This window comes from Gobio gobio (genome assembly GCF_949357685.1).
Source record: "Gobio gobio genome assembly, chromosome: 25".
Taxonomy (NCBI): Eukaryota; Metazoa; Chordata; class Actinopteri; order Cypriniformes; family Gobionidae; genus Gobio; species Gobio gobio.
Window position 1 is genome coordinate 18,525,700 of NC_137121.1, and position 14,055 is coordinate 18,539,754.

General features: G+C 37.6%; 1 protein-coding gene across 1 annotated transcript; it reads right to left on the reverse strand.

Moving 5' to 3' along the window:
• Nucleotides 1-341: 341 nt before the first annotated feature.
• Nucleotides 342-6,292, reverse strand: LOC307121525 (carboxypeptidase A1-like). Its single transcript, XM_079809136.1, has 11 exons — nt 6,190-6,292; nt 5,949-6,030; nt 5,700-5,834; nt 5,222-5,320; nt 5,023-5,124; nt 2,699-2,797; nt 2,478-2,588; nt 2,269-2,359; nt 1,706-1,905; nt 1,549-1,633; nt 342-700 (listed from the first exon to the last, which is right to left on the reverse strand). The coding sequence occupies exons 1-11, from the start codon at nt 6,252-6,254 to the stop codon at nt 513-515; spliced, it is 1,257 nt and encodes a 418-aa protein (XP_079665262.1). The 5' UTR covers nt 6,255-6,292; the 3' UTR covers nt 342-512.
• Nucleotides 6,293-14,055: the final 7,763 nt, after the last annotated feature.

The following is a 14,055-nucleotide window of genomic DNA, read 5'->3' on the forward strand; positions in this document are numbered from 1 at the left end:
AAACATACTTTTGCTATATGGATTCCACAGTAATGCCACAACATGCAAGTAACTGTGTTAATTCTAATGCCTGATCTGTGACCAATAATTTCTGACATGTAATGATTCGTGTCCTGTACAGTCAGATGTTCTTTGTCTATTTGTCAGTCAATCAAACCGGTGTCTAAACGGTCAACTTCACATTGTTTCTCTTGGTAGGATGAAAATAATCAGTTTTTTAAAGGGTGATTAAATTATATATAGAAAGCGATGTTAACCAATCAAAGCGCTAGGTGTTTACATTGAAGTCTCACAGCAGACACGGCCCTTAAAACAGAGCGTTCAAATCATAGGGCTAAAATCAGGGGAAAATGCCTTTTATTTCTAAATTATTAACATTTTTGATGTACAAATCATACTACCATTATAAGTGCACGCCAGGAAACATTATAAAACAATAAAACAATGTAGTACATGACCCCTTTAACACTCTTTTATTCACTTCGACACATAAAAGAAACATTGTTGTATGTTTAATATGGATTATTCTTAGTGTGCTCCATGATGACCATCAGGGCCAGCCAGGTCTCCTTAGCAGTGGGGACGATCTGATTGGCTGGCAGGATGAAACCAAAGCGACCAGTGTCTCTCAGCTCAAAGGTGTAGGAGTACTTGATGCCTTGATTGTAAGTCCAGTCAATAGTGCCTCCACTGGCTTGGTCTGAGAACAAAACAAAGATTGTTAGCAGGGTAGCAGGGATGCAAAATTAAAGGGTTAGTTCACCCAAAAATGAAAATTCTGTCATTAATTACTTACCCTCATGTCGTTCGACACCCGTAAGACCTCCGTTCATCTTCGGAACACAAATGAAGATATTTTAGTTGAAATCTGATGGCTCTGAAAGGCACAATGCACTTTACACTCTCAAGACCCTTAAAAGGTACTAAAGACGTCGTTACAAAGTCCATCTCACTACAGTGGTTCTACAATAACTTTATGGAGTGACGAGTTAGAGAATAGTTTTTGTGCGCAAAAAAACCCCTAAATAACGACTTATATAGTTATGACGATTTCAAAACACGGCATCATGAAGCTTCGAAGCGTTATGAATCAGTGAGTCGATTCAGCAGTTTGGATCGCCAAATTTCAGCAGTTTGGCGGTTTGACACGCGATCCGAATCATGATTCGACTCACTGATTCATAACGCTTCGAAGCTTCATGATGCCGTGTTTTGAAATCGTCATCACTATGCAAGTCGTTATTTAGGGTTTTTTTGCGCACAAAAACTATTCTCGTCACTCCATACAGTTATTGTAGAACCACTGTAGTGAGATGGACTTTGTAACAACGTCTTTACCTTTTAAGGGTCTTGAGAGTGAACCGTGCATTGTGCCAATGGAGGCCTTTCAGAGCCATCAGATTTCAACTAAAATATCTTAATTTGTGTTCTGAAGATGAACGGAGGTCTTACGGGTGTCGAACGACATGAGGGTAAGTAATTAATAACAGAATTTTCATTTTTGGGTGAACTAACCCTTTAATATTAAGTGAATCTTATTAAACTTACAGATGGTGGTAATGATGCTTCCATATCTGTAGCTCGTGTTATACAATGACTTCAGTTTAGTGATGGCCTTACTGGCGAGCTGATGCTGAAGAGACAATACAGAATTCATTTTTTTAAATGTTGTTTAATCTAGAATAGTATGTTTCCACATGCATACCAATTCAGCCGTGTCCCTGGCAGGAGTGCTTGTGTATCCGTATGGATACAGGAGCATTTGGGAATAGCTGTGGATGGACACAAAGGCCTTGATGTTGCCGTGAGATTTCACAAAGTCCACAATGGCCTTGACCTCTGGCTCAGAATGAGCACTGGGACCGTGATAGGTCTGATCGCATGGGTTATTGCTGGATCCAGGACCTATTGATGGAAAACAGGGAATTGCAAGAAAGTATAACATACTTTAAATCTTTACTGCCCCTTAAAAGTTACAGGTAACACTTTATTTCAATTGTCCACTTTAGAAATTCTACTAACTATAAGTAACTTTGCAACTGCTACTGAGAGTTAGTTGACATGTAGTTGCAAAGCTACTTATAGTGGACTATTGAAATATTGAAAGTGTAACCAATTTCCATTTTTAGGTCGGTCTGCCTCATTGTTCTACCAGTCCAACCACTCATCAATGGCAAAATAAATCAAATCAAAGAAGGTAGGCAGACCCCCCACCTGACCTGAAGATATGGGCCTTCCAGTACGACTGCAATGATAAAAGCATCTCACCTCCAAAGCCAGCGTCCCAGTTTCTGTTGGGATCAACTCCAACACAGCTGGAGCCAGGGTTCGGCTTCCTGGTTTTACGCCACATACGGTCCTTAAACAAACAGATTTCGCAATTGAAAAGCAGTAAGTTGGGATTTATTGCCAAAATATAGTTGTTCTGAATTGAATGTGCATGTGAAGTCTTCCAGGCATCAGACTCTAAAACTCACACTGCTGTGGGTGTAGGCGAAACCATCAGGGTTGGTGACGATCTCCAAGAAGATATCATAGTTGTTAAGGATGTCGGTGAGGACGGGGTCACGTCTGTAGCTGATCGCAATCTACACAAGACAAAGCGTATGGGGTTATGTGCTTAAGTCAATTCCTGTTCCATTAAATTAACTTTAAAAAACATGTTTGTATTTGCTAACTCAAGAATAAATAGCTTTACCTTCTTGGCAAACCAGATTCCGCTGGCCTGAGTGACCCATTCTCTGGAGTGGATGCCAGTGTCAATCCAGATACCTGGACGGTTCGCTCCAGTGCTGAACTGAATGAAAGGATATGAGATCACAATGAAAAAAAGCGTGATTATATTACACATACTGCATTTAAATAAACACTGGGGAAGTATGAGATTCAACATCAATTTTGAAGTTAAATAATGCAAATGTTTTGTTGTGAAAATACTGCAGAGCCATTCATAGATTAAACTTTCTGAATTGTAAACAATGTGCTTTAGGAGCAAGTTCCTTTGTTTTGAGCAACACATTGAATTCTACACAACACTGACAACTGAGTTGTGGGCGGGGCTAAATGTGCGTTCGTGCCATAACTTGTAACCGCTGCTGATTCATTTAGGTAAGGGGTGTCCAATTTTGCTCCTGGAGGGCCGCTGTCCTGCAGAGTTCAATTTAAACCCCAATTAAACACAACTGAACCAGCTAATCACAGTCTTACTAGATATACTAAAAAACTTCTAGGCAGGTGTGTTGAGGCAAGTTGGAGCTAAACTGCAGGACAAAGTTTGGTCACCCCTGGGTAACACTTTATTTTGATGGTCCCTTTTGAACATTCTGTTGACTATAAGTAACTTTGCAACTAACTCTCATTAGAGTATTAGTAAACTGTCTGCTTAATATCTGCTAATGTCACCAGTCCTATGGTTCGATTCCAGGTCACAGCACCAAATGTCACCGGTCCTACTCAATGCGCTCTGAGCCAGATTCAAACTGGGGTCTCCTGCATGGGAGACGGGTGTGCTAACAAGGACACTAAAGACCGCAGCCACTAGCCTCAGTTGTGCGTCTTATGAGGCCAGGGGAGTGAGGTTTTTACACACACAGCTCTTACTGGCCTATGTCCGTTACACTAACTCTTAAAGGGTTAGTTCACCCAAAAATGTAAATTCTGTCATTAATTACTTACCCTCATGTCGTTCGACACCAGTAAGACCTTTGTTCATCTTCGGAACACAAATTAAGATATTTTTGTTGAAATCCGATTGCTCAGAAAAGCCTCCATTGGCAGCAATGTATTTTGCACTCACAAGACCCATAAAAGGTACTAAAGACGTCGTTACAAAGTCCATGTCACTGCAGTGGTTCTACAATCATTTTATGAAGCGATGAGAATAGTTTTTGTGTGCAAAAAAAACAACAAAATAACGACTTTATTCAACAAGTACTCGTCTACTCTGTACTGTGCATTTCCTGGATGCCCAAATGCGCATGCATCGTGGTGCTTCGTGAGTTCACGTCTGAGGTCTAGACGGAAGACAAGGACTTGTTGAATAAAGTCGTTATTTTGTTGTTTTTTTGCACACAAAAACTATTCTCGTCGCTTCATAAAATGATTGTAGAACCACTGTAGTGAGATGGACTTTGTAACAACGTTTTTAGTACCTTTTATGGGTCTTGTGAGTGCAAAATACATTGCTGCCAATGGAGGCCTTTCTGAGCCATCAGATTTCAACAAAAATATCTTAATTTGTTGTTCTGAAGATGAACAAAGGTCTTACGAGTATCGAACGACATGAGGGTAAGTAATGAATTATTAATATAATAAATGTATTATTTTTGGGTGGACTAACCCTTTAATTGCACTCACTAGTTCAAACCTATTTCATGGTTTGCGTTGGCCATCAGGCGCTGTTGCCGTGCAGATTTCTGAGCATTGACAGACGATCACTGAGTGTTCGCTGGACAAAAAGATGAATTGATTGTAATAATAATTCAGCTACATCAAGTTAATTCTATCAACTATCTAAAATGAATTACGAGTTATGATTAATTATTCATATTCCCCTTTGAGCTAATTTGCTACAGTAATTAATAGCTTCTAATTACATCTTCAACAGAATAATTAGATTACTGCACTAATTACTCTCTCTAAAAAGTATTGCATTACTTGTTATTAATTACTTTCTAAATCCCATCAACCTCGGCCAGTTGAACTAAGGATAGACATGAAAGTGCTATTTTAATTCTTTCATATAAATAATGTAAAATTGCATAAATTATTCATGAACTGACCAAAGTATTTACAGGGAAAAGGTTACATTAAAACATAGATTTTAACATTAGATGTTACATTTTCACGTTAAATCTATAAAAAATTGTATAGAATTATTCTATAGTATTTAATGCAATTACATCAGAAGTAACTGCAATTACAGTAAAATTCAAGGGAAAAGTAATTAAATTACAATAATTTATTGCTTAGTAATGCATTTCACTCAACACTGCACATATATAATTATTTATTATGGCCTACCTTCAGGACGTTCAAGGGGCGGCCCTCATAGCTCTTACCAATCACAATTTTGCTGACCAGATTACTGTTTTCTGCCACAAGCATGTCCATGAAAGAGTAAATCTGCATGGTAAAGATCAAATGATTGTAGACTTTGACTGTAAAATTACAACAGGTAATGAAATTCTGAAAAACATGAAACGCATTGAAACACACTCACAGTGTTCAGGTCATGGTAGGCGGTGTAGACAAAGCCATCGGTACTTCTCGGTAAGAAGCGATGTTTCACCATCTCAAGTTCCTCATCATCCAGCAAATCCTTACGGTCCAAGAAGAATGGTGTTAACAAGAAAAAGAAAACTTCAGGTTGACAATAAAATAATTGTGTATTAACTGCAGGGGGTTCAAGAGTTGGTGGGAAGCTAATAATGAATAAAAATGTAAAATTCAAATTTCACGTGACCATTAACAAACATAAGAGAACACGTGAATGTGTTGTTACATTATTAAAATATAAACGTACAATTTCACAGGGCACTTTAAGTAGACCTATAAAATATTTTACGTTTGGGAACCCCTGTGTAACCAATGAATGTGTGTTGTATTATTGTTTATCGCCTAAAAGCTATCATAATCGAGAAGTTTAATTATTTTAAAATAAGTTATATTAGTTTTCTTTTCTCCAGTAATATTCCCACCTGAACATTCTGAATCGTGACATTATACTGGATCTGATTGTACGCCAGGAACACTCTGAAAGCTTGGAGGCTGCGAAAAGGGACACGAACATCCACAGGCAGGGACTCATGAAAGGGCTCCATCCAGAAGTCCAGCTGAACGCAGAAGGAAACAAGGAAATCTGAAGTTCACACTTTCCTAGTTTAAATACCAAAATGCATATGAGAAACATAAAAAATGTAAATCTCTGGTCTTGATGTGAGACTTACCTCAAGATGCCCCTGTTCAGAAAGTTCCTTCAGGAGAGAGATTTGTGCCTCATCTTGTGCGGTGATCCGGAGAACCTGGTCTCTGACATCATCAACACCAAATGTTTTTTTCGTTATGTGAAGATATTTCGGTATAAAAAGGTATAAAAGCAGTGACATTATTTGTATTTTGTATTCTACAGAAGAAACATCATACAATTTTGGATTAACTATTATCCATTTAAGCACCAAAGTGACTCACCCCTCAAAAGTCTTTTTGGCAAAAACAGCCACAAACAGAGGAGCTAAAAATAGTAATCTGTTCATCTTCTTGCATTAAGTATAGCTATCAACATTTAAAATCCCACTTTATATTCTGTCACTGTAGCTTTGACCATGTTGACCCTCCTCTTTAACACTCAATACTCTAAGCCACAGCTTCCCCCTGAGACTCTTAAAGGGACAGATAACCCAAAAATGTAAATTCTCTCATTATTTATTCCCCCTCAAGTTGTTCCAAAATTGTATGAATTTCTTTCTTCTGCTGAACACAAAAGAAGATGAGTTTGAAGAGTATAGGGCCTTCAACTGTTTGGTTACCGACATTCAGATTGAGATCTAGTGACTGTGGAGTGGAGGTAATTTCAGTTTAGTGAACACATTGTCCAAGCTCAAGAAATCAGATTAAGATGTTTTGAGCTTTGTGACGTGGTCATAAAGGGATGGACATAGTCAGCAGCAATACTCATGTCGGCTGTGGAGTAAAAAAAAAAAATACAATCATACTGATAGAGCAAGCAATAATATTGGACAGCTTGTCTAATATTATTTCAGTGAGTAAAGGAACCTGTTGTAAAGCACCACTCATTTGACGAGATACACTATTTTGCCAAAAGTATTGGGACACCCCTCCAAATCATTGAATTCAGGTGTTCCAATCACTTCCATGGCCAAAGGTGTATAAAACCAAGCACCTAGGCATACAGACGCTTCTACAAACATTTGTGAAAGAGTGGGTCGCTCTCAGGAGCTCAGTGAATTCAAGCGTGGTACCGTGATAGGTTGCCACCTGTGCAATGAAGTCCATTCGTGAAGTTTCCTCAATTCTAAATGTTCCACGGTCAACTGTTAGGGGTATTATAACAAAGTGGGAACAACTTTGTTGGGAACAATAGCGACACTGAAGTGGTAGGCCATATAAAATCACAGAGCGGGGTCAGCGCATGCTGAGGTGCACAGTGCGCAGAAGTCGCCAACTTTCTGCAATTGAGTCAATACAGACCTCCAAACTTTGTGTGGCCTTCAGATTAGCTCAAGAACAGTGCGTAGAGAGCTTCATTGAAAGGGTTTCCATGGCCAAGCACCTGCATCCAAGCCTTACATCACCAAGTGCAATGCAAAGCGTCGGATGCAGTGGTGTAAAGCACGCCACCCCTGGACTCTAGAATGACGAATCACGCTTCTCTGTCTGGCAATCCAATGGACGAGTCTGGATTTGGCAGTTGCCAGAAGAATGGTACTTGCCTGACTGTATTGTGCCAAGTGCAAAGATTGGTGGAGGGGGGATTATGGTAGGCTGTATCATTATTTGCTTGAACATTATGGTGTGGGTTTGGGCTTGGCCCCTTAGTTCCAGTGAAAGGAACTCTTAATGCTTCAGCATACCAAGACATTTTGGACAATTTCATGCTCCCAACTTTGTGTGGGGTGGCCCCGTGGAAACTTTACAATAAGGTTACATTTTTTTCCATTAGTTAACTACATTACTTAAAGGAATAACCCAAAAAAGAAAATTCTGTCATCATTTACTCACCCTCAAGTTGTCCCAAACCTGAATTAGTTTCTTTGTTCTGTTGAACACGCACAAGCACACACACACACACACACACACACACACACACACACACACACACACACACACACACACACACACACACACACACACACACACACACACACACACACACACACACACACACACACACACACACACTAACTGTCTGGTTACCAACATTCTTCAAAATATCTTCTATTTAGTTCAACAGAATGCTTTTTCAAATCCACATTGAATTGTGCTACATTGACCGTGTTATATTTAAATAAATTCAATTGTCTTAACTGTGTGAATGTAAATGCAATTAAGAGAAATAATATTTAAACGATCATTGTTTGTTTGAACATGTTAGACATATCTAATCATTTCTGTAATACGTTTTCATTTTAATTTTGCAACTTATAAAACGTTAAAATATACACCGATCAGGCATACCATTATGACCACTGACAGGTTAAGTGAACACTGATTATCTCTTCTTTAGAGCACCTATTAGGAACACCTATTAGTGGGTAGGATATATTTTAGGCAGCAAGTGAACATTTTGTCCTCAAAGCTGATGTGTTAGAAGCAGGAAAAATGGACAAGCATAAGGATTTGAACGAGTTTGACAAGGGGACAAATTGTGATGGCTAGCATCTTCAAAACTGCAGTTTTCCAGTGGTCAATATCTATCAAAAGTGGTCTGGCGACAGGGTCATGGGTGGCCAAGGCTCATTGATGTACGTGGGGAGCAAAAGCTGGCCCATGTGGTCCAATCAAACAGATGGCATACTGTAGCTCAAATTGTTCAAGAATTTAATGCCAGTTCTGATAGAAAGGTTTCAGAATACACAGTGCATCGCAGGTTGTTGCCACAGACCAGTCAGGGGGCCCATGCTGACCCCTGTCCACCGCTGAAAGCACCAACAGAGCATCAGAACTGGACCACGGAGCAATGGAAGGAGGTGGCCTGGTCTGATGAATCATGTTTTCTTTTACATCACTGGATGACCGGGTGTGTTTGCGTCGCTTACCTGGGGAACAAATGGCACCAGGATGCACTATGGGAAGAAGGCAAGCCGGCGGAGGCAGTGTAATGCTTTAGGCCATCCATGTGGATGTTTATTTCACACATACAACCTACCTTAGCATTCAGGCACGTGCAGAGGGGGGGGCTTTGGGTGCTCGAGCCCCTGCCCTTTTTCAAAATGAATCAAAAGTGCCCCTCTCAGACAAATATCAATGATAATATCGTGGTCAATAAAACTAAATAAATGTAATTATTATAACATGACAATGTATACAATAGTAACGAACGGCTCAAAAGTCGGACAATTTCTGTTGAGGCGTTGCCGTAACGCGTTGCTATGGGTCGCGTGCGTTTTGATTGACAGCTGATTTTCCTCTGTTCGGAAGCGGCTCTCGAGCCAAATATGGTCCTTTCAGAGAGTGTGTGGCCTCACGGGAAAAAAGTAAGCCAATATATTTTTTTTCATCCATAATCAGAGCTAATGTGTTGATTTAATTACAAATCTATATATTAGCTATATATTTTAAAGTATTACACAATTCACCAATGCCCGTTTGTCATGTATAGGCTATACACCAACCAATCGTGATCTGGCAAAGCAAGTTCAAATTCCATTGGGCGATGTGAAGCGGTAATTTTCTGTTCTTATTCATAAATCGGTTGAAAATTACATGGACAGACGAACTAACGTTTGTGGAACGATTTCCTGCGGTTTGTCTAATTTTATAAATTGCATCACTGACAAAATGAATTTTAACAGACAACAAACAAATCCCTGCACAAAACCACAGCAGCAAACGTCGCATTAATGGTAAGTAGTGTTAAATTCACTTGTATTTATGTATATTGATACACCGTTTACTATTTCATGAAACTATCAAAGTTAACAAAACCCAAGTGCCACCGGCTCCTACAGGCCTATTAAGCGAAGTGTAGGCTGGAGAAATGGTTACGTGAAAGGACTTTATTATACTATTTTTGAATATTATGCAGCATTATGAAATAAGTCTCTTATGTTCATCAAGCCTGCATTTATTTGATAAAAAAACAGCAATATTGCGAAATATATAAAAAAACGGTTTTCAATTTTAAAATAATTTAAAATATAGTTTATTCCTGTGATCACAGCTGTATTTTCAGCATCATTGCTCCACTCTTCAGTGTCACATGATCATTCAGAAATCATTCTAATATGAGGATTTAATGTCAATGATGGAAACTGCGATACTCTTTTCAAGATTCTTTGATTAATAAAAAGTTAAAAAGTATATATAATAATATTTCACAATATTAGGCTACTGTTTTTTTCTGTATTTTTGATTAAATAAATGCAGGCTTGATGAGCATAAGGATATATATATATATATATATATATATATATATATATATATATATATATATATATATATATATATATATATATATATAATTTATATATTGCCCCTTTTTTACATTTGAGCACCTGCCCCTGACGAACTCTCTGCACGGCCCTGTTAGCATTGTTGCAGACCATGTACACCCTTTGGAAACAGTATTTCATGGTGGCTGCAGCCTCTTTCAGCAGAATAATGCGCACTGCCACAAAGCAAAAATGTTTTAGGAATGGTTTGAGGAGCACAACAACGAGTTTGAGGTGTTGACTTGGCCTCCAAATTCCCCAGATCTCAATGCAATTGAGCATCTGTGGGATGTGCTGAACAAACAAGTCTGATCAATGGAGGCCCAACCTCCCAACTTACAGGACTTAAAGGATCTGCTGCTTACATCTTGGAGCCAGATCCAACAGCACACCTTCAGGGGTCTAGTGGAGTCCATGCCTCGATGGGTCAGGGCTGTTTTGGCAGCAAAAGGGGGACCAACACAATATTAGGAAGGTGGTCATATGCCGTTATGCCTGATAGGTATGTTTAAATTATATGTTAAAACTAGTGTAGGAAATAGCAAATGCTAATTACATTATATATTTATTTGAATGATCATTTTGCTCCAAACGTTGCACATGGAAAATGTAAATTTAAATACAGAATTACATTGCAATTTTGCATATCACATTTCAAATTGAATATTGCTACTCATATGCTTCCATACTAGAGTCAACCTTTATACTGCCACGGTGGCTGTGACCTTGTATTTTTGAGGTGGTAATGGGAAGGGAAGCCTGCTGCTGTGGTTCCCACAATATTATGCACATAATAATGCTGAAGTTTGACAAATGAAAGTAATGCAGCTGTTTTTCATATATGTTTCTATAGCAACATAAGCTGTATTGACTAATCAGCATCAGCTGGTATTGCCTGAATTCATGCAAAACTATTGGTAGTCCTTTTTTTATACAATAATAAATTAATATATGAAAAGTGTAATATATTTGATGTTTTTAAGAATTATTATTATTAATTAGATGAGACAGCAAACAAATCATTATTGAATATTCTATTAATATAGAATATTATGGGGGAAAATTGTTATATTTGAATGAGTCAGATGGAAAGAACAGTGACAATGGCATTTATACAAATCTTATTCTGCTAGTTTTTTTATATTATATTTGATATGATATGATTTTATATCTATATATATATATAACAAAAAACTATACTACCATTTTATACTGCCATACCATTTTACCATCTCAAAAATGTAGAATATTATTGAAAAAAAGTTTATATTTAAATGGAGCAGATGGACAGAACAGTTACATTTATACCAAAGCTTGTTAGATATTACTATACAGGTCAATAAAGATGACCAAGCCATGGTAATCATTTACTTAATTCTGGAGTTTTCCCATCTGCACAGTCATATCCTGACAGGAGAGACACACCTAAACAGGATCTTGCTTTGTGGAATAGAAGAGCAGGAAACACTAAGGCTAGTTTTGACCTTGTAGTCGACACTGTGCTCAGACAGGCCGCTTGCTGCTTTGGTTCTCACAATCTTGTGTAACACTGGAGTCTGATGGATGAGAACAGTGCAGCTGTTTATTTCTTCATTTTTAGGGATTATGGTGCAATTTAGTCAGTACATTGACTTCTCATGAAAAACATGATTGATTGCAGAATTTAAATACACTATTCACTTCAGTTTGCTTAAAGAAATTGCTTTTGTCTTTGTGAGCATTTATAGTGGTGGCAGCTTATTGGTTGAAGATCTATCTGCAAAACCTAAACCTCCATCTCTGTAAATGTACTGAAAGACACTTTTGTAATCTGGTCGATGAAACAGAGCTAAATAAAGGAATGACTGTGTGTTATTTAGTGCGTGAGTAATGATTACACCAAAGATAAGATAGGAAACACCCAGTTTCTTATTATATTCAGACAGCAATGAAATTATCACTAGTGACACTATGGTTAGTCATGACAATGAAGCAGTAGCCTGTGCTTCATGTCCAAAAAAATGAGAGAAGCAAGGAATTCAAGCAGGCTTAGTGAAGACAAGTCAGCGCAAATCTTTAATAAACCCCTAAAAGAGAAGCAGAGAAGCAATATTTAGGATGTCAGAATTTAAAACCTTGCAGTTTACATCACCACACCCCTTCTAAAACCAACACAAACACAGAATAAGCCACAGCTTCCGCTGTGAGGCCAGTGCATCAGTTTCTGTTTCCTGCCCTCATGCACTTACAACTCGCTTGTTATATTGAATAAGTAAAGGGCTTTATTTATCTCAAACAAATTAATATAGTAAACACGAGTCCACACTGTAAACCCGAAAAAGTTGGCAAGACTCAAGTTTTTAAGTTAAGAAATAAGGTTTAAGTAAGCAGAACTTGCAGAATTTTATCTTGTACTCATATATTTCAAATATTTGAGTAAGCTAATTCATACATTTCAATTAAATGATCAACAAATATTTTAGTAGCGGAAACTTGGTTAGCTTTAACTAGCTAATTCAATAAATGCTACCTTGCTAATTAGGCATTAGCATAGCATAGCATAGCATTAGCATAGCATAGCACTTACTGAATGAGTACAGCGATACAATACATTTAACATACTACTATATCTCTTCTAAACTAACATAACAAAACATTAAACACTTATGCTGCGTCTCAATTCGCCTACTTATACCTAAAAGTATGTATTCTTTTTGTGTAGAAAAATACTTTTGAGTGTGTAGCAAAAGAGTATGCAAGCTTTAGGACATACTATTTCGTCATCTTTAACGGACTCTGTCCCTCAGTTACGTGCATCCCGTTTAAACTGCCCTATCAATCATCGTCACAGTTCAAATCCTCCACATTCAGTTTAATTTCCTACCGTATCGGAGAGAAATGTAGTCGCACGTGATCTGCCATTTGTGGGTCTTTAATGCAGAGACTCCCCTCATGTGTTCGCAGTTTAAATGTAATAATGCATTTAAATGTTAATGGCCAAACGTATCATTACAAAAGTCCACAATGTTGCTGTAGGTGAAATATAATGTGGATAACATTGAATAAATATCTTTTCGTCAGGTTAAATCACTCTACACTCTACTTAACCGTCAGACTCGCACAACCGTCATGTTTGTAGTTTTTTTTAACACTTTTTATCCGCGTTTGTAGTTCTAATCAAATCCTCGTCCAACTCACAATGGGTTGTGGGCAATATCAGCCGTTAGAGTGTGCATCGATCTGTACTTCGGATTCTGACCGGAAATAGTAGACCGTCCGGGTATCTTTGGAATACTCTTTTCAGCATACTACGATTTGGGACATACTAATTCTATTTTCGAATACTAGTACGGATAGTATGCGATTTGGGACGCAGCATTCATTTCAACATTTACTCTGAGTGTCATGGCAAAGCATGCTGGGAAATAGAAATCCAAGCCCAGTTTCAGTTAAATTCAAGCTAGTCTAAATTAAAAGAAACAAGTTCCTAAAACTCAAAACAATTCAGATTACTTAAAATGTGTCAGTTTTGTGAACTCAAAAGAAAATGAAAGTTTTAAATACTTTTAAAAGTCCATTTGATTTAACTAATTTGTTTAATTTGAGTTGACTCTACTCAAACCAATGAAGTATTTTGAGCATTATAGGGTTTGCAGCACATATTTCTGAGACCCCAAGTAAAATTGCTTTAAAGTTTTTCCCTTATAGTGAAAATATCAAAATATTAATTATATATAGACATAAGATAATTTCTTAGTATTATCAATGTTGAAAACAGTTTTTGAAAACTGCTTCATTTTTGTGTGTGTGTGAAAATCATGATACACTGCCATTCAAAAGTTTGGGTGTAAGTAAAATTTAAAAAAAAGAAAGAAAAATAAATAACAGATAATTTAAATTCTGA